The following is a 22,451-nucleotide window of genomic DNA, read 5'->3' as shown; positions in this document are numbered from 1 at the left end:
TGATTGGATACAGAGAGAATGTTTTCTCTTGCCTGGAAGAATACAAATGGAGGCTATCAACATAAGATAGACACCAGGGGCAGAAACAAAAAAGCAGGGAGTAGTGAGAATTTGAAAACTGCTGCCTCAGGGAGTGGTTGAATTGAAAGGAGAGGCTAGAGGAGTACATGAAGTGGCTGCGTAAACAGGGTTACAATGAGAGATTTAGATTAGGAAAGATGGGACGAGGCTGAGTGGAACATAAGCATTGCCATGGGCTGATTGGAACAAATAGTCTTTTTCTGTGTTGTTTTTTTTAAATGTAATCTCTGAACACCAGGCATCATTCTATTGTTGTTAGCCATAATGTCAGAGGCAATAAAGTAACAATTTTGATCTACAAATTCTTTCAACAAAAATGAAGGTGAACTCACCATGCCAATGCAGAATAGAATAAGTATTAGCAGCCACAGGACATCTGTGCAGCTGCGTTGCTCGAGTGGCTTCCATTGTCTTGTAGAGTCCTAAAGAGAAAGCACATTATCAGCTGAACGGGGATATTCTCTTCATATGCGATGATGTAATAAACCAGTTGATCAAGTTGTGATTATTCAAAACGCAAAAGGAAAACACGTCAATAAATAACTTTTAGAGATAGTAGGAACTGCAGATGCTGGAAAATCTGAGCTAATAAGGTGCAGAGCTGGATGAACACAGCAGGCCAAGCAGCATCATAGGAGCAGGAAGGCTGACGTTTCGAGCCTAGTCTTCTGATGAAGGGTCTAGGCCCAAAACGTCAGCCTTCCTGCTCCTATGTTCATCCAGCTCTGCACCTTGTTATCTCAATAAATAACTTTTGTCGGGTAGCAGTTCTTAAATCAGATTCTGGAGATGACTGAAAATCTGCATAGACTTTCTGTGAGGGCTAATCAGAAACAACACAAAAACATTACTGAGAGATAGTAAGAACTGCAAATGCTGGAGTCAGAGATAACACAGTGTGGAGCTGGAGGAGTATAGCAGGCCACACAGCATCAGAGGAGCAGGAAAGTTGACGTTTCTGATCGGGACCCTTCATTTTCCCGAAGAAGGGTCCCGACCCGAAACATCAACTTTCCTGCTCCTCTGATGCTGCCTGGCCTGCTGTGTTCATCCAGCTCCACACTGTGTTGTCAAAAACATTACTGAGTTGCCCTGTCTTACGGGTATGCCATGTCAAAAACCACTCAGGATGACATGGTCAGGGCCTGGAAATCAGATTTAGGGTCTGCAGTCCTGAAACATTCAGTCATTAATAGTGGAAGACTACTAAACAACTAATAGGAGAAACAAGCTCCACAAATATCCCCACTATCAATGATAGGATATGCCAAATGCATCTGCCCAAAAGAGGTTTCAGAACTAATCACAGCACTAGCCTACCTGCTCTAGGACAATAATAACACTGACATCTATCCAGTAATATGGAAAACTGGATGTCCTGCATACAAAAAGCAGGACAGAGATAAGCCAGCCAATTACTACCCAGTCGACTCTCAGTAATCAAAATGGTAGTACTATCAATGATATCTTCTATCAAGAAGCACTTATCCAACAACAATTTGCTCATTGACATTCAGATTGGGTGCTACCAGGCTCACCCATCACCTGAAATGAAACAGAAAATGCTTGGAGAAACTCAGCATGTCTGGCAGCATTTGAGGTGACAGAAACATTGTTAACATCGAGTTCAAAATGCCTCTTATTCATCCTACCCCTGAGCTCATTATAGTCTTGTTTCAACATTGAATAAAGGAACAGAACTCCAGTTGCGGACCTGAAGCACTGCTCTTGACATTAAGGCAGCATTTGTCCAAATGTAACATCAACAGCCCTAGCAAAAGTGGTGTCAGTAGGAATTGAGGATAGATGTTACAGAAGTCTCTGCTAGTTGGGATCAAACTTAGCACAAAAGGAAGATGGTTGGGTTCGTGGATGTCAATTATCTCAGTCACTTGATAATATGGCAGGAGTTCCTCAAGATAGTGTCAAAGGCCTAACCAAAGTCATCAGTGACCTTCCTTCCATCATAGCCTAAGAAGCAGGAATGTTACTGATGATTGCACAAGGTGCAGCACCAACTGTGACTCCTAGATACTGAAAAAGTTTATGTCCGTATGCACCAAGGCCTGGACAACATTCATACTTAGGCTAATAAATGGTAAGTTACATTTACACCAAACAAGCATCAAGTAATGCTCATCACCAACATGAGGCAATTTCGCCATTTCACCTTGTCATTCATCGACATACCACCACTGAAGCCTCCAATATCAACATCCTACGGTTACCATTGACTAGAAACTGAATTGGACCAAACAGTGAGAAAAGCAGATGATGGGAATTCTGCAGCAAGTAACTCATCTCCTGGTTTCTTAAAACCCGTCCACCATCTACAAGGCACAAATCAGGATTGGAATACTCTCCACTTTGAAAGGGTGAGTAAAATCTTTTATTTCCTCTTAAACCACACCAGCCTCCTGTTTCTTTGTTAAATTTTTATTCATGCTTGCCTGGGAGATGTACATATCCAAAAATGGCAATCAGCTTAAATCTTCATTGCCACAACAAAGATTTTGTGCCGTTTTTACAGATTGGATTTTACAGCTTCTGATTGGAAATTACCACCTGTAGACATAGACAATCAATAGGTTACACACTTACCCCTATCTCTACCTAATTGTATTCACATGGTTCACATTCCAAGTTACTACAAATGACTATATCCAATCATATTCAAAATAATACACATGCTTATATTATTCAATTATTTCACAATATATTCACTTCTTCTAACTACTGGTACATACCTTGCGATTACAGAAAACCCTTACTGTTTACTTTTCACCTTATCAGTCCTTCCGATCAGCCAAACTGTCTATTTTTCTCTTTCAGTTTGAATCACTGTGGGTGTGTATCTACACCACATAGACTACAGTGATTCAAGAAGTGGTTCACCACTACCTTCTCCAGGGCAGGTACAGCGTTAAATGCTGTTGTAGTCATTGAGGCCCAAAGACCATGAATGAATTATTAAAAAAGATGTTAACATCAGAATGTAGATCAGCACGCTGAAGGCAAAACCAAAGAAACCAGACACATGGAGGATAGGAGGCAGGTGATTAGGTGGTGGAAGACAGCAGAAACCAAACAGAGGATGAAATTCATGTTCTGAAACCTTTTGTTAAACCTTGTGTGTTTGGAAAGAAACCATAGGAAGGTGGAAGGTGGAAGAGGAATAGTGGATGGCCTTCTTGAATGAGAGACTTGCTGGTAATTTTAGAGGACAATTAATATTGAACTGCACTGCTGATGGTCACAGGTCATATATAGGCCAAAAAAGGAGGAAGAACCTTTAATTTAGTTTGAGAGTGAAACGGTGATTGAAGTGTGCTGCCCTTTTGCTACACATTTTCACAATTTACAGGGAACATATGGATGGAAATCTGCCATCCTCACCAACAGATATTAGTGAACCAGTTTTGTTCCTTTTTTACAATACTTCAGTAGCTTCACATTATTGATGTTAGTTTTATTCTCAAATTCCAGATGTTTCAAATAAAATTTAAATGGAGAGATGTAAATTTATAACAATGGCTCTGGATTACTTGTTCAGTAACATACCCACTATCCCACTGCAACCCATAGGAAATATATCAGTGCTCATTTGAAAAAAAGGAGCACCGTATTTCTGCAGTTCTGGAGTAAAAGCTCTTGCTTGTACTTTTATTTAGATAAAGGCACCGATCAGAAGAAACAAATACATTTTTTTCTATCAAAATCTCAGGTGACAGGTCACCAAAATAAATGGACATTAATTTAAAACAATATCCTTCCTCTAACATAACCAACACTGTGGAAGATGGAAATCTGAAACCAACACACAGAATGCATAGATGTATTTAAAGGAAAGTTCAGTAAATACATGAGATGGAAAAGAGGGAAAAATTATGCTGACCGGTTGAAATGAATTAAGATCAGAGGAGATTCATACATGACCAGTGCAGGTCCATTAATTTTGTCTAATCCCTATAAGTCAATTACGTTTAAATAATAGCCACTGCTCCTAAATGGCACTCCGCGCACAGCAATTCCACACAAATTATGGATGGATAACGAGTCTCTGTTTCTGGAACCTCAGCCAAAACACAAGAACTTCCTGACTGAAGGTTCTATGGTACAATCTCTTGAACTAATGGAGCAGTGGCAAGAGGCCAATTCTCAATGTTGGTTTGTCGAGGAACAGAGCACCTGATAAAGCAGCTGTCAGGACTAAAGTGGAGTACCAACCTAGGTGGCTCTGAAGTGAAACTTAAACCCACATGTCCTGACTCAGAGGTACTACTTCATGAACTTGCTGGTATTAGCTATGAGCTGCAATATTGCACCAGTTCTCACTGAGCTGAATCATTAAGAGCAACCCTCCCCCATCTATTTCCAAAAATAACACCACTATGGAACCAGTGGGAATGAATCACCAAGCTTCTAGTCAGTACAGGGTTGCATATTCTAGCTTAAAGTTGTGCTGCAGCAAACACAAGAGCTTTGCTCTGAAGAATCTTGATAATTAGTTTATTCTTGGGCTCTCATATTTTTTGAGGAGTTATAGAGGTCTGTGTTTCCTAGAGTTTTAAACAATCAGGGCTGACCTCATGGAGATAGCAAGAACTGCAGATGCTGGAGTCAGAGACAATACAGTGTGGAGCTAGAGGAACACAGCAGGTCAGGCAGCAACAGAGGAGCAGGAAAGTTGATGTTTCAGGTCAGACCCTTCATCAGGACAGGTGTCTTCATTGAGATGTCCCTCCAGCTCCACACTGTATTGATGACTGACCTCAATGCAATTTATAAAATTTTCGTAGGGTATAAGAGGGTATTGATGAGAGGTTTCCCATGTGGTTGAGTCCAGAACTGGGTGACATAATCTCAGGATATGTGATGGCCATTTAAAAGTGAGGTGTGAATGATTTCCTTCACTGAGAGGGTGATGAATCTTTGTCAATCTTTACCTCAGAGGGCTGTGAAAGCTCAATCATTCAGCACGTTCAAGACAGAAATTGATAGGTTTCTGGAAACTAATAATACCATGGGATATGGCACTTTGGAAGATGATCAGCAAAAGTAGGGCAGGATGGCCTCATCCTGTTCCTTTTTCAAGCTAAAAAAGCTGATAATTAGTACATTCAGCTCATGCTTTGGCAATCAGGAGTTTACAGCCATGAGGAACTCACTATAGCAGAGGGCATTTGAATAGAGATAACTAGAGATCAAAATGAAGTATTTAGTGGTTGGAGAAAAGTCAGAAAATGTAAAGGGTGAAGAACATAGAAAACTATTTGGAACTTGGGTTGTGTAGCACGTTATCATCTTTGCTATGGCTTGTTAAGTTGCCAGGTCAGGGATTAATCAGAACTAATAGGATAATTTTTTTTCCAACCAATTTTTCCCTTCTCCCACTCTTTGATACTTCACTCAAGCTATTGAAGGCCCAAGGCTGCAGTTACTATTTTGAATCAAACCAATTTCTGACAACAAATTGAAGATCTTGTAAGCAAGTCACTTGGAGTATAAATTACAATATAGTCCTTTGAGTTTGGATGGAGGATTGGCCAACCGACAGAAAGCAGAGAGTCAGAACAAATGGGTCTTTTTTTTGGTTGGTAAGACAGTGGGATGCCCAAACTATTTATAATCTATCATCATTGGTGGTCCCTCGCAGGCAAGGATGACTCTCTTCCATTCTTAGGGTTAGTCCATAGGTGGCTATACAGAGTGATGAGGCTTCCACAAGCTCTGTTACACTTGGGGCAGAAGGTGGTCGCGGGAAGGGATGGGTGGGGTAGCGCACTCCTTTCACTGTTTTCGCCTGCCTTCCGCTATTTTCCAAGAGCAGGTCTCGAGATGCTCAATGAATTTCCAGATGCTCCTCCTCCACTTTGGATGGTCCTTGGCCAGTGAATTCCAGGTGTTTGTGGAAATGTCGCACTTTGCCAGTGAGACCTTACAGTTATCGTTGAAGTGCTCCCTCTGTCCACCTGGGGCTCAGCTGCCATTTCGAAGCTGGGAGTAGAGCACTCTCTTGGGCAGTCTTGTTTCAGACATGCAAAGGGTTTCTCTTTTGACAAAGTATTGAGCAGTCTGGATTTACACTCTCTGGAATTTAACAGAATGACACAAGATCCAAATGAACTATAAAAGATGCTAAAAGGGGATTGACAAAGTAGGCATAGAATGGATGTTTCCTCATGTGGAGCAATCTAGAACAAGTGGTCACAGTTTTAGGATAAGGGCTAGCAGATTTAAAACAGAGATGAGGAGAAATTACTTCTTCCAAAGGTCACAAATCTGTAGAATTCATCACCCCAGATTGTAGTGGATGCAGGACATTGAGTAAATTTAAGGAGCAAATAGACAGATTTTCAATTAATAATGGGTTTGAAGTGTTATGGAAAACAGGCAGGAAAGTGGAGTTAAGGCTGAGATGAGATCAGCCATGATTGTTTAAGTGGTAGAGCAGGCTTGAGGGGCTGAAAAAGCCTCCTTCTGGTTCATATGCCCTTTCCACCACCTTATCAAGGAAAATTATGATTAGGTAATAAATGCTGGCACGGCCAGCCAAACCCACATCCCGGGAATACATTTTTTAAAACAGCAGGAACAAGGAAATTCAGCTTTGACAGAAGCCCAAACTGCCACTGCGCTTCACCTAGATATTTTAAAAGATGCAGTATGTTGTCACACTTTTGTTCTCTTTACTGAGCAAGATTTCTCCAAGATTACCACATGACGTGATTAAATGTCATTAGATTATCCTCTGAAGGGAGTTTGGCTTAGATGCAACAACAGATTTATGACAGCCCTATTGATAGGAATTATGAGCAGCAAGACAGCTCAGATAAGAGTCTACTGATATACATCACCAACACATAGGCTTCCACTTTCAATGATGTCCCTAATCCCAAAATACAAACCTGAATAGTCAACAAACAGTAAAATTAGCTTTTACTATGAAAGCCAATTTAAAATATACTGAAAGGTTTTAAAACCTTACTGTAATGCTCTGAAAGTTCTCTCAAACTCATTTACAATCTTTACCCAGCCTCCTAAAATAAAATATTGTCTACATGATGTATTTTAATGCATCCACAGGGGTAGGGTTAAGCAGCTTGTCTACTGGACTTCAGCGAATTCACAATAATAATCTTTATCCCTGTTTTATCAATGAGCTACTCTGGCTAACTCTAAGTGCCTTTCACCAGCTTCCTACGGTAAAGCTGGACAACATTATAAACTTAATTTCCCCTTTAATACTTTCTGTGTCCATCAATAAAACAGAAAAGGTAAGGGTACCCTTTCCCAAAACCAAAAAACCTTGGATCCTGCACGATACCTAGAGCAATCTGTATACAGTCTTAAAACCCAGAAGTCAATTTCACTTGACACATCTTTTATAAATGAATAATGCAAATGGTATATGTATGCACTTTTCCTACAGTAAATTCACTGAGAACTAAGCACGCTCATCTAGGGACTTCCTAATTCTGAGTTCCCCAATAAAGGCCTTCATTGCGTTTGCATACTTTTATCAAAACCCAGCAAATTGCAGCTTTTTTTCTCTGTACCACTCATTCTGACTTAGCAGATGTCACATTATTGTTTTCAACATATAAACGTGGGAATTAACCACCCCAGCTCTTAACAGCATTGCCCAACATTGCTAATTCTTTCATTTCTCAGGGTCCAAGTTAATCTTTTGGCCTCAGTTCTTTCCCAAAATTAACTTAGGGGTAACCTTATTGAGGTTTATAAAATCAAGGTGGGGCGGTTCAAAACTAGGGGGATATTTTGAAGTTGAAATAAAAAAAGGACATGAGGGGCAACTTCTACACAGAGAGTGGTTAGTGTGTGGAATAAATTGCCAGAGAAAGCAATGGATGCTGGTACAGTTACAACATCTAAAAGAAATGTGGATATGTTCATGAATAGGAAAGGTTTGGGAGGGATATGGGCCAAGTGCAGGCAGGTGGGAGTAGTTTCGTTTGGGAATATCATCGACCTGGACAGAGTGGACCGAAGGGTCTGTTTCCATGTTGTATAACTTTAGGACTCTATGACTATGACTCTATACAGTGTCTTCATTGGGTATTTTCATTATTTGCAGTGCATTTCATGCAGTGTTCAATCATGGCAATGAAACATATAAGATTCTTAGGAAATTTTACAGACTAGATGCAGAAAGGTTGTTTCCCCTGTGGGAGTGTCTTGGACCAGAGGGCATAATCTCACAGTAAGAGGCCAACACATTTAAGACTGAGATGAGGAGGAAATTTTTGCTCTCAGGAGAGTTGTGAATCGGTGGAATTCCTTACCAGCGAGGGTTCAGAGGCTGGATTGTGAGTATATTCAAGGCTGATTTTAATCAAGGGAGTGAAATGTTTTGGGGAAAAGGCAGGAATGTGGTGTTGAGCATTATCAAATCAGCCACAATCTCATTGAATGGCAGAGCAGTCTCAACGGGCCAAATGGCCTACTTTTGCTCCCACATCACGACCTTATGAAACATCTTTTCTTGCTTTTCACCTTTCCTTTGCATTGAATTTATTTAATTAAGATACAAATTAGAACTTGTTGTATCTTTCAATATAATCGGTTAAAATTGTATTCTGTATCTAACAAAGCCATAAAGCATGATGGGTAGGTTCAGTTGGACATTAGTTAAAACTCTGCTCAAGTCAGGAAGCATCATTTGGTGACAGAAAGGAGTGAAACAACTTGCTCTGATGCTCTCATTAACTCCATTTCTCTCTCCAAAGATGTCAGCAGACCTGTTTCCCCAGCACTGGCAGTGTTTGTTTTTGATGAAAAGACCCAATGCAGGCCACAGAAACACCCTTTGTTTGAAAGCCATTAGAATGTGGAAACCCAGTGGAGGCTGCCAGTCTTTTAACAGGTAAAGGCTGTATACACACTCTGTGAAGAAGCTATGATATGAGATAATGTGCATACCTATCCGATTAAGTCGTAACTGATGATTAATAAATAATAGGGCCAGGCTTTGTGAAGAAGTTTATAGATTCCAAAAAGCATGACTCTGGAGCACCAACCCCCAAATGACAGTGATCCAAACCAGACTCAATAGCCCATGATGGAAGGTAGGTTAGACCTGTACACGACACCAGACCTGCAGCAAAATGTTTGACTCTGAACTGTCCTCTGAAATTACTTAGCAAGTCATTCAGTTCAAGGAAATTATGGATGGGCAACTAATACTGCCCTTGTTAGCAATGCCCATAATCCCACGAAAAAAATAATGAAAGAAACACACATGGTGACTGCCAGTTCACCCAAGGGTCTCCACAGCCCAGTATGAGGCACAGGGACTTTAGAGTTAACTGGATATTTAGCTTACTGTTGTTTTTTTTTCAGATTTGTTTTATGGTTTAGTTCCTGTTTAAATATGTTCCTCAAACAGAAGGGTGACTTTGCTTTGATTATATTGATGGTCAACTCAATGTTGTGTTACTGATTTAATTTAGGAAACAACTAATCATTCCCAAACTGACAGGATTTTGACCAGGAATCTAACTCACCCTCTGCAGACCCCTTCTCCCACCTCCAACACACCACCCCACAGCCTCCTACCCTCCCTCGACCTCTTTATTTCCAATTGCTGTCATTACATCGATTGCCTCAATTTCTCTACCCCTCTCACTCATTCCATCCTCTCTCCCACGGAACGTGCAGCCGTCCTCTCCAACCCCAACCTCACCATCAAACCCGTGGATAAAGGGTGGGGGGCGCAGTAGTGGTATGGCGCAGATGCCAACTCTCTGACACCTCCTCCTACACTCACCCCTGACCACCAAACCATCATCTCTCAGACCATTCATAACCTCAACACCTCAGGTGACCTCCCTCCCACAGCCTTCAACCTCATCATTCCCCAACCTTGCACCGCCCGTTTCTATCTCCTTCCCAAAATCCACAAACCTGACTGCCCCAGCCGACCCATTGTCTCTGCCTGCTCCTGCCCCACTGAACTCATTTCCACTTACCCTGACCCTGTTCCCCACTCTGGCCCCTCCCCCCACCGGGGGTGGACCCCACCACCCCCGGTCCAGGAACTCCCTATCTACATCCGGGACACCACCCATGCCCTCCACCTCCTCCAAGACTTCCAATTCCCTAGCCCCCAATACCTCATCTTCACTATGGACATTCAATCCCTGTACACTTGTATCCCCCACGCAGATGGCCTAAAAGCCCTCCACTTCTTTCTCTCCCGCAGGCCCAACCAGACCCCTCCACCGACACCCTCATCCGTTTAACGGAATTTGTCCTTACCCTGAGCAACTTCTCCTTTAACTCCTCCCACTTCCTACAAATTAAGGGGGTGGGCTAGAGGCACCTACATGGGTCCAGCTATGCCTCCCTCTTTGTAGGATATGTGAAACAGTCCCTCTTCCGCTGCTACACTGGCACTATTCCCCACCCCTTCGTCCATTACATTGATGACTGTATTGGCACTGCCTTATGCTCCCCTGAGGAGTTTGACTTTACTAATACCTTTCACCACAACCTCAAATTCCCCTGAACCATCTCTAATACCTCCCTCCCCTTTCTGGACCTCTCGGCTCCATCTCTGGTAACCACTTCAACACCAACATCTACTTCAAGTCCACTGACTCCCATAGCTACCTGGACTACACCTCCTCTCACCCACCCTCCTAGAAGAATGCAATCCCTTACTCCCAATTCCTCCGCCTCCGCCGCATCTGCTCTCAAGATGGAGAGTTCCACTCCCAGGCATCTTAGAAGTCCTCCTATTTCAAGGACCACAACTTCCCCCCTCCGGTGATTAAAAATGCCCTCAACTACATCTCTTGCATATCCTGCACCTCAAACCCCCTTCCTCCAACAAAAATAAAGACAGAATCCCTCTGGTCCTGACATACACCCCCACCAACCTCTGCATCCAGCTTATCATTCTCCACCATTTCCGCCACCTACAATCCGACCCCACAACCAAACAGATATTTCCCTCCCCACCCCTATCTGCCTTTCGTAGGGACCGCTCTCTCCGCAACTCCCTCGTCCACTCCACACTCCCCACTCCCCACTAACCCCACCATCCCCGGCACCTTTCCCTGCAACCGCAGGAAGTGCTACACCTGCCCCTACACCTCCCCCCTCACCTCCATCCAAGGCCCAAAGCAAACCTTTCATTTCAGACAGGGGTTCACCTGCACATCAGCCAACTTGGTCTACCGAATCTGCTGCTCCCGATGTCGCCTCCTGTACATTGGTGAGACCAAGCGTAGGCTCGGGGGTTGTTTTGCGGAGCATCTGCGCTCTGTACATGACAAATGACAACACCTTCCGGTTGCCAACCATTTTAAGTCCCCCTCCCACTTCCTGGGTGACATGTCCATCCTGGGTCTCCTCCAGTGTCACAATGACACCACCCGCAAACTGGAGGAGCAGCACCTCATATTCCACCTTGGGAGCCTACAATCCGACAGCTTAAGCATGGATTTTACCAGTTTTAAAATCTCCCCACCCACCCCGGCCTCATCCCATGTCCAACCCTCCCTCTCATGTCCGCCTCCTTGACCTGACACAACCTGTTCATCTTCTCTCCCATCTATCCGCCCCTCCCACCCTCACTGACCAATCCCCACTACTCTCTACCTGCACTCACCTGTCACCATCCCACCTACCTTCCCTCGCCCCACCCTTCCTCTCTCTATTTATTTCTGAGCTCCCTTGCCCCTTCCTGTTTCTGAAGAAGTGTCCCAACCCAAAACGTCAACTTTCCTGCTCCTCTGATGCTGCCTGGCCTGCTATGTTCCTCCAGCTCCACACCGTATGGTCTTTACTGCTGTCGCCATGGTGAACCTTCTCACGATCACATGTAACTTCCCCATACCTCATGCTGGTTTTAAAATCTTTGGTAACTTGATCTCTCAGATTTAAAGATGTTTATAGTGTATGTGAACATCAACTCTTTCTAATTTTGACACATTTTAAAGTTTTACCACATGGTATATATACAACTGAAGCAAATTGCAAAACAAAAATGCGTTGCCTGGTCCAGCCATTTTGATAATAAATTCTCCACAATGAGCATTAATCCTAAACCCATGCTCCTAAACTATTCACACAGCCCTTAATTCCTCTTTTTAATCAACTAATCTACTGTTAAGTGAATAATGATCCCTGCTTCAATCACTAACTTCACTAACAGTTACGGCCTCACAACAGAGGCTGTGGAAATGGTTTTTCTCAGTTTATCCTAATTTTTTTGTAAAAAGGAATATTGCTCTTAATATTTGGCAAACCATAATTCTACCCACCCTACTCCTATTGCTCTCCTACATCATTGAAACTTCCACAGGATATATAAAAATAACTTTCATGCATAATAGTTATTACCCTCTCATTTCCTATGGTCCTTTATTCCACACCTTCAAATACTGAAGGTGGTCTATCTCTATTCACTGTGTCCAAACATTCATATCAGTAATCAAATTATCTATCACTCTCCTCTGGTCTTATGAAAATAGAGTGACTTTTTTCAAATCTATCTTTGTATTACCATGTAACAGACTGTGTCCTATTTAATCTGTCCCTTGCAGTAGTGCACAGCACAACACTGCATACGGCACTCCACCATGAAGTTTACAATTTACAATAATAACCAAACTTCCATTCGGGAACACCCAACATCTCATTACATTTTTATTGACCTTAGCAATGGGATGTGCTACTTTTAATGCCTTGTATACCTAGCAAACTCTTCCAATCCCACCACTCACACATATCATTGAGATGTCCACAATGCATAAAGAAAAGGATTGATTATTAATACAATCACTTATTTCAAATTAATGTGTACTCCAGATCATGCTTACTGAAGGGCTCTGACTCTACGACACAGATTTCCATCTCCCTATGTCTAAGGATTAGGAATCTCTATATCCTTCCTATCACAAAAGAAAAGATAAGTGATGCTTAAGGGTTGCAAAATAAATCTTACCAGATCACTCTCCAACCTTCAACACACAACCACTCTTAGACATATGCTGAAAAATAATTATGAGTATTTATAGCTACAACTTTCTGATTTCCTTCTTGACTCAATCATCTCTAGACCTCATTTGGTTGCATTTCTTCCCATTTTCAACCTACACTATTGATCAGTTTTTTTTTATATTTGTTGATAGAATGTGGGCCGGCATTTGTTGCCCATCTTTAACTCCCTTTGTGTTAACCACACTCTAGAGTGACATGTAGGCTAGACTAGGTAAACAAAACAGGTTTCCTTCTCTAAATGACATTGATGAGCAAGATAGATTTTTCTAACACCTCACGTCCATTTTATGGTGACCATTATTGAGACTAGTATTTGAATTTCAGGTTATGTTTTCATTCATTGATTTTGTTTTTCTTTCGATAATTCGATTTAAATTTCTCCAGCTGCCATGTTGGGACTGGAATCTGTGAGCCTAGAGCACTAGTATAGGCCTTTGGATTAAGTGTCCAGTGACATGGCCATTGTGGTACCATTCCCCCCCCACCAAAGAGAAAGCAAAATGGTGACTTAGGTGTCTAAATATCTTTCTGTCAGAATGTAGTTTCTCCACTGACATCCTCCACTGCCTCTCCACATCTCCACACATGGAAACCAAGTCCCTCACAGCCTTTGATTAGTTTCTGGGCAATGCAGAAGATTTTTGCCCATTTCCCTTGCATGCAGTGTGAAAGCATATTACTGCATGGACACTTTCTGGTACTCAAAAACCAAACTCTCAGGTTTGGGTAAATAGCTCCTTGACAGCTGAAAGCATAATCCCTGACAACTGTCTGCACTGGAACCAAAAAGCAAGCAGCTCATTCCTGCAGACTCCAAAAGTAATCTAGGAAAGTAAAAGCAACAAAAGACTAAGTACATGTTAATACAAATTAAAAATAACTTTTATTCCTAAACTATGAAAGCCTGATAATTCAATACGAGCCACAACGTACATGCCATTAATCCTGTATTGAACATTGTTTCTAAAACTCAAACTTATGTTGATTACTTTTCTAAGTGTGCACTCCAAGTATGAGACAAAAGGAACAATTTATACATCAGTGAAATGATCAAATAACATTCTGCCACCTGCAGCTCACAAGCTAATTTATTAAATGCTATATTTCATTGAGGATTGATTACTGTACCATAAGAATCAAAATGTGACTCTTAACTGGTTTACATTGAAAAGGAATGGGTGTGGTTTCAGTCACAGGATAATGCATGATGCATGGAGCATTTCAGACATTACACTGTCAACCGCAAAACATGTTTCAAAGATCAGAAGCCTCCAATAAAAGAAACTACATTCATATCATGTGTTACACAGTCAGCTCCACCCCAAGTTACCTCCTATAAGAGTCCTCAAGTCTGAATAATGTGCAATATCAAATAGAACAGTAATTGCACCTCAAATTACATCATGGGTCATAAAGCACTTTGCTATATGAATACAAGTCTTTCTAAGGAGCTTAATAATTGTGACAGAGTGGGTGAGGTTCCACAGGCAGTGGAAATAAAAGTAAGAAGACAATAAGAAAGAGAAATGAGACCGACCAATTATAAAGTCATAAAGCTATCTAAGTTAAAGAAGCTTCAGTTTTACAATCCGAAAGACAGCAGTTAAGATGCAGAAATGGAAAGTACTTAAAATGACTTATATGAGCCTGAGAGCACACTGCACTTTCAAAAGTTTAATTTTGAACTCTTAAACTTCAGCTCATTGAAAATACTAAAGTCCCTTTGTGAACTCTCAATAATTCTCTTCACCCATCAACACCCATGCTCACATATCTATAATGATGTGGTTAAGCAACACCTCAATTTTAGTATTCACATACATATTTTCAAATCCCTCTTTGGGTGAACCCCTTGCCACTTGAGCAATCATCACCACCCTCATAAGGTATATTATAAAGAAAGAATCCATGATGTTGAGAGGTGGGGGTGTAGTACATTAGCATGGGTGGAGCATTGAATAACTAATAGAAGGCAAAACAGTGGGGAAAAAAGGATCTTTTTGTAACAGGGATCATGGCCATCCCAGGAATCAGTCTGGTGAACCTTCATTGCACTCCCTCCATAGCCAGAACATCCTTCCTCAGATAAGGAGAACAAAACAGTACACAATGCCAGAGGAAGTGGTGGAGGCAGGTACAATTAAAACATTTAAAAGGCATCTGGATAGGTATATGAATAGGAAGGGTTTAGAGGAATATGGGTCAAATGGGATGTCTGGTCAGCATGGACGAGTTGGACTGAAGGGTCTGTTTCTGTCCTGTATGACTCCTTGACTCTATACTACTCAGGCATGGTATCACCACAGCCCTGTACAATTGCAGAAGACACTGCTGTTCCTCTCACGATGAGGAACAACCTATATTTGCCTTCTTCACTGCCTGCTTACTTTCAGCGACTGCTACACAAGGATACCCAGGGGTCATTGCACCTCCATTTTCCCAATCTAATCATCATTCAGGCTTGGTGATGGGATACCGGCCTCTGAACAGTTATTTCAGTTTAACAGCACATAGCTGGAAGGGACAATTCACCAGCATGGAGAATCTAAAGAGAGAAAACAAATACAGGTCATTTCAAACAGCCACCAAGGAGAAAAAAAATGAAAGGTAGCACAACATGTAAAATGCTGCACATTCACTGAAGCAACTTAACTAGACCATAAACCACACAAGAAAATTTCAAAATCCAATCAAGTTCTCCAAACCATATTTTGGATTTCCCATCCAGAAATAATTCCACGGATTTACAGTAAAGCGCAATCAACTCAATAAGAACAATATTCGGATTTGACATTTTAAAACATTTATTTCATACTTTTTTCTCCCTCTAATCCATGAAAATTCCAGATCGTAACTCAAATCAACTTCACAAGGCTTTGAGTGATGCAATTGGTCATGTCTTCTGCTACTTGCCAGTTTGAAACTGATACCTACTGAGTCAACACAAGGTGTCACTGATCTGTTTCAGCTGCTCACTCAGGAAGAATTCTCTCTAACAAACCTCTGCATTGCTCAGAATGTCAAACGTACTGGGATCGTTCAAAATATAGCTCAGTGTTCATTTGCTTTCAAAGGGTTAAGTGGACTTATGAATTACATGAACCATCAATCAATAAGCAAAAAGAGTAACCTCCTGGACCAGTTTATTTTTTCTTGGGTGGTAGGGAGGCAGGAATGGCAGGAGAGAGTTGAGTTGGGGGAAGAGGGTTGAGTTGGGGGTAGGAGGTGGGGCGAATGAGGGGAAAAAGGTGTTAATATAGTCAGAGAGGATTTTCCTGCACCTTTTCCCTCCAAAATGGCTTAAGTTGTTTTTAAAGACTGTGCTTTTCTTCATTGCTCAATTCAAGAAACGTCAGATGACCTGGACATTGTGTATATTGTGGGACAGTTTTTGATAGATAAGATGATGTTTTCCTTTTTATTACTGTTAGTATGTATTTCATCAAGAACACAACATTTCCATTCCCAGGGTAAACAGTTTACATGACTTCATGAGAACAGCAACATAGTGGTTACATAGAGAATAGTTATAGAGTCATCAAGTCATGAGATGTACAACACGGAAACAGAACCTTCGGTCCAACTCGTCTATGCCGACCAGATATCCTAGATAAATCTAGTCCCATTTGCCGGCATTTGGCCCATTTTCTTCTAAACCCTTCCTAATCATATACCCATCCAGATGCTTTTTAAATGTTGTAATTGTACCTGCCTCCACTACTTCCTCTGGCAGCTCATTCCATATGCGCACCACCCTGAGTGAAAAAGTTGCCCCTTAAATCCCTTTTAAATCTTTCCCCTCTCACTTTAAACCTATGCCCTCTAGTTTTGGACTACACCACTCCAGGGAAAAGACCTTCGCTATTAACATTATCTATGCCCCACAGGATTTTATAAACCTCAACCTCTGATGTTCCAGGGAAAATAACCTTAGCCTATTCAGCTTCTCCCTAGAAGTCAAACCCTCCAACTCTGGCAACATCTATGTAAATCTTTTTTTGAACCCTTTCAAGTTTCACAATACCCTTCCTATAGCAGAAAAATTGAAATTGCATTCAGTATTGCAAAAGTGGACTAACAAATGTCCTGTCCAGCTGCAATATGACCTCCTAACTCCTATACTCAATGCACTGACCAATAAAGACAAGCATACCAAATGTCTTCTTCACTATCCTATCTACCTGTGACTCCACTTTTAAGGAAATATCAACCTGAACTTTAAAGTCCTTTTGTTCAGCAGCACTCCCCAGGACCTTACCATTGAGTGTATGAGTCCTGCCCTGATTTGCCTTTCCAAAATGCAACTCCTCACATTTATGTAAATTAAACTCCATCTGCCACTCTTCGGCCCATAAGCCCACCTGTTCAAGATCCCGTTGTACTCTGAGGTAACCTTCTTCGCTGTCCACTGCACCTCCAAATTTACTATCATGTGCAAACTTACTAACCATACCTCCAATGTTCATATCTAAATCAATTATATAGATGATGAAAAGCAGTGGATGCAGTACCAATCCTTGTGGCACACCACTGGTCACAGCCCTCCAGTCTGAAAAGCAACCCTCCCCTCCCACCCTCTGTCTTCTACCTTCGAGCCAGTTCTGCATCCAAATGGCTACTTCTCCCTGTATTCATGTGATCTAACCTTACTAATCAGTCTACCATGTGGAACCTTGTTAAACATCTTACTGAAGTCCATACAGATCATGTCCACCACTCTGCCCACATTCACTGTCTTCATTACTTCTGAATAGTTTCCACCTTCACTACCTCAGATATATCCTCAGCGATTCTTGGAAGGGCAAGGTCACTAACTCAGAGGTCATGAAGCACGCTAATTCTATCAGCATATGTTAATCACTAAACCAACCGTATCCAAACACCTCAATATTGAGAGCTGGCCGCTGGTTCAAAATCTCCTGAGCATCTATCCCTCCACAGATGTAAGTAAAGATGGCAGACATCTGGAGGCTGACTGTTTGGAAGATCATTGAAAGATGCAACCAGAAATGAAAAGCAGAGCTAGCTGGTTAAGAAGAAGGCCCACAGAAAACAAAGGGTAGTGAATCCCGCACCTTTTCAGCTGACTGTATTCCTCGGCAACATCAGCAACAGACACTAATGTACCAAACTGATGCTCTGAGCCACATAGAGTTGACCAGCCACTCACATACGATCATTTTTACAAGGCAGAAGCCTGCCAATGAATTTGGAGACCAGGGCCAATTATCTCAAGTCCCAGCTTGGAAAAGTAGATACAGTTAATTGAACAGATCTAGAAAAAGAAGCCATTGTAATACTGGATTGTCTTGGAAATCAATGTCCTTTCCGGAAGCAAATCTGCCACCTTTACCTGGTCTAGCCCAAATAGCCAACAGCAGACCCAGAGCAATGTAGTTGACCCAAATCCACTTGTAATCCACTCAGCTGTGTGATTTGAACATCACATTCTCTAGGGCATTTAGTTGTGGCCAATAAATGGCAACAATGTCCATATCCCATAAATGAATAAAAAAAAGGCACTCAAAGCCTGATTGGTGAATGACAAACATTATCTGATCCACCTTATATTAAGAAGTCACTGCCTTTACAGAAATTGTATTCAACAAGTTCGACTGTGTATCAAAACTCCAAATGACCTTGCAATTTGTGTCAAAACACTCAGTGGCGGAACTACAAGTGCAGAATTATCATAGCACCCATTCCACAGCCTTTCCTCAACCCTCTTCCATTGTTTCCAGCAAATACAAAAAGCCTCACACTGAAATAAAAAAGGTAAACTAAAATGGTCGAGTGGCTGCTAAATCATATCAATGAACACAATTTTCTTACTCATAAGTCAAGAGATCCTGGACCCTGCATAATCATTGACTGCAACCATAAACATTAGTACAAAAGTTATTTTTTTAAAAAAAACTGCAGTGCTGAAACAGTTAACAAAAAAAATGAATCTTTACTGCCTTGTTGCTTTCAAGAACTCTTTTTCTTCAAGACAATGGCCATCATTCACCCTTAGCTCACAAAAACAAAATGAAACACTCCATTGTTTCAATGAAACAACCTATACAAATCAGTTCTAACCAAAGCCATTCGCTCACTTGAAAAATATATTTTGTTCTGAACCATCTTCCATCAATCATTTTACAAAAATCCATAAATATATGTCCCATACCTAAAGATACAATAGATTTTCAATAGTTTGTACAGGTTACAATTTTTAATGGATTTAATCAGAATGTCTCCAAAGACAGTGTTTTCACTGTAAGCCACAAATAGAATTATCAACATCTGCTAAATTGCAAGTGAAGGGATCAGACTTCTTTGGTTAATTATAGCGTAGAGAGAGACCATTAAATCTCACTCTGCAATTAAGTCCAATTGCAAAACAAAATCCCTCACGGATACAGATGGCTTACAAGTGCAAAGGAAAACAGTTTTAAAATAGATTTTGTGCGGACTGGAATTTTTTGGAGAGTTAGGGAGTTCATTGCACTGCGGATTTAGAGAAATAAAGAGTTCAAGTGCGGTCTTAAAAGTCGATCACACACCCAGAGAGACGGAATGAAGAAACAAAGTTATTCAACCAGTCACAGGAAATAAAAACAAAGTATTGGGTCTTGGACAGGGTTTCATCAACATTGTATCACTCTCTGTCTCACACTCACCTCTTCACCACCACAACAACCCATCACCAGCGAACATCAATTCCAATGTCCCAAACCTAGTAAATCGCAGCTAGATATTCAAACTCGTAATGACGAGACATCCAACTACACCCTAACCACAACCTAGAAGGGAGCGTGTTACAGTCAAAGCAACACTGACTCCCCTAGTGTCACATTCTAACCAGCACTGACTGTCTATATATTTTGAGTATTGTTAGTACTAGACCAGCTGAGCATTTGTAGTATTTTATAGCTTTCCAGCAATTTGTTTTTCCTTTTCTTATTTCATCCACAGTAGTCTGCTTCTCGATATATGTTGAATCTAATGCTTTTAGCTACAATTTGCACTGTAAAGTTAAGCACATTCAAGTACAATATTAAAGCAAATTGATTTGTAATGCACTTTATGTGTTACCACCACACACTGTAGTTGCATTGTATTACAATGCACATTCACGAACATTGTGTGTTCAGTCTATCTTCAGATAAAAAAAACTTCTCCCTGATCTCTTTCACTCACAAATTGATTTAAGCCAGGCCAGTGATGTGGTCAGCATCTAGAGATGTCTAACCATAGTCATAATGATACATTGTTTGGAATTTCATCATTTAAGTTTAAATTAATTGTGGCGACATTTTAAAAAGAAGCTAGATTTTTATTTATTGTTATTTCATGATGCTGGTGTAGCAGTCCCAACATGCATTTAATTGCAGAAAAATATATTTCTGGAAGAATTATTTGGCATACAGTAGGGTGAAGGATAATTACAACTAAAGGGAATGTGGCCTGAATGGGTGGGCGAATTGCTTTTCACATCTAAAGTTTCCTACCATGTAATCAGTTTGTATGTTGTCATAAATCATGCTGCTAAATTTTGACAAGTTCTTTTGTGAAAGTTTTGGGGTTTTTTTGGTTTATCTTTGGTTATATCAGTTATTCTAAACTGACCAAAACGGCAGTTAATTTGTTCTTATGGTGGTCAGATTACACTGTACTAGCCAGATGATTTAACCTACCAACTGTCTAATGTTACCAACACTGGTCAACATTATTCCTGGAATGGAGGATTAGGGACATAGTAGCAGACATAAGCCATTCAGCCCCTTAAACTTCATCCACCGTTGTAGAACGTCTGTATTCCTGTGCTAACTTTATATAGAGTTATAGAGTACTGCTTCAGGGAAAGAGGCCCTTTGGTCCATCATGTCATACCAGGCATCTATCCACTTTCATCCAATTTCGCACCACTTGACCCCTAGCCTTGTAGGCTATAGGGTTTCAAGTGTTGACCTAAATACTTTCCCAACCTTAACCATCTTTTCAGGCAGTGAGTTTCAGATAACCACCACCATCTGGTTGAAACAAATTTCCCTTAAATCCCTTCTAAACCTCCTACCCTAACCTTACCTCAACACCACCAGTTATTGACCCCTCTAAGGGTAAAGTTTATTACTATTGTAAAGCCTTTTTTATTGTAATTATGGTTGTGGTCTCAAATGAGAAAATAACTGGTTTTAAAAACCAAGGATTGCTAAAGGATAACTGCGGCTTTTAAAAGTAACTCATTTAAAGTCGATGCAGCTGCTGCTCAAGCTGTAGTTAGAATATAGAACTGTACAGCACAAGAACAGGCCCTTAAGCCCATCATGTCAGTGCTGACCATAATTACATTCTAAACAAATTCCATCTGCCTGTACATGGTGCATATCCCTTAAATCCCTGTCCGGTCATGTGTCTATCTAAGTGCCTCACAAAAATGGCTGTCATTTCTGCTTCAACCACTCTCCCTGCAGCACATTCCAGGCACCTACGACCCTTTGTGTAAAAACGTTTCCTCGCACATCTCCTTTAGATTTACCCCCTCTCACCTTAAACCTATGATCGCTATTATTTGACATTTCCACCCTGGGGAAATGACTCCAACTATCCACCCTATTCATGTCTCTCATAACTTTATATAGTTACATCAGATCACCCTTCAGCCTCTGACGCTCTAGCAAAAACAAGCCAAGTTTGTCCAACCTCTCCTTATACTAATACACTGCAATCTAGGCAACATCCCAGTAAACCTCTTTAGCACCCTGTCAAAAGCCTTCACATCCTTCCTATAATGTGGCAACCAGATCTGCACAAGGTACTCCAAATGTGGCCTAATTAAATCTTATACAGCTGCAACGTGATTTCCCAACTTTTATGCTCAATGCCCCAACTGATGAAGACAAGCATGCAATATGCCTTCTTTACCACCTTTTATACTTGTGTTGCCACTTTCAGGGAGCTATGGACATGCACCCCAGGATCCCTCTGTGTATCAAAGCAGCTAACGGTTCAGCCATTAAATGCATATTTTCCTCTTGCATTTGACCTCCCAAAATCACATCACAATTGTCCAAATTAAACTCTGTGATGTTACTACAGCTTTAAGAGGTGTACTGTATCCTGTTTGTTTTTTTTTTTGGAGAGAGGTTTTAAGACAGAGGTGCAAAGCTATCAATTTGAATCCAATAAAGTAAACAGCTTGGCTTTTTTTTAAAATTGGGACAATTGAAGCAGCCTGAATGGATGGGGTCAAGCCCCCCAGAGCCAGGACTTTTAGTTTTAGTTTTTCATTGGCAGCTGCTGGAGTCTTGAAGCTAGGTTTGGAAGCTGCAGTATATCTCACCCTGCTACTC

The 22,451-nt window shown here is 41.1% G+C and overlaps 1 protein-coding gene across 1 annotated transcript in view; it reads right to left on the bottom strand.

The window, feature by feature from the left end:
- Positions 1 to 19,928, bottom strand: part of LOC109918942 (choline transporter-like protein 1) — a 65,251-nt gene extending 45,323 nt beyond the window's left edge. Inside the window, exons 1-2 of the mRNA XM_048595111.1 lie at positions 19,779 to 19,928; positions 414 to 503 (exon numbers count right to left, since the gene is read on the bottom strand). Of these exons, the coding sequence (XP_048451068.1) occupies positions 414 to 503; positions 19,779 to 19,802 (114 nt within the window). The 5' untranslated portion in view covers positions 19,803 to 19,928. The remainder of the gene's footprint in view (positions 1 to 413; positions 504 to 19,778) is intronic.
- Positions 19,929 to 22,451: the final 2,523 nt, after the last annotated feature.

Source organism: Rhincodon typus, chromosome 3 (genome assembly GCF_021869965.1).
Source record: "Rhincodon typus isolate 14 chromosome 3, sRhiTyp1.1, whole genome shotgun sequence".
Lineage (NCBI taxonomy): Eukaryota > Metazoa > Chordata > Chondrichthyes > Orectolobiformes > Rhincodontidae > Rhincodon > Rhincodon typus.
The sequence above is the reverse complement of the archived record's forward strand: the minus strand, read 5'-3'. Positions and strand labels throughout refer to the sequence as shown.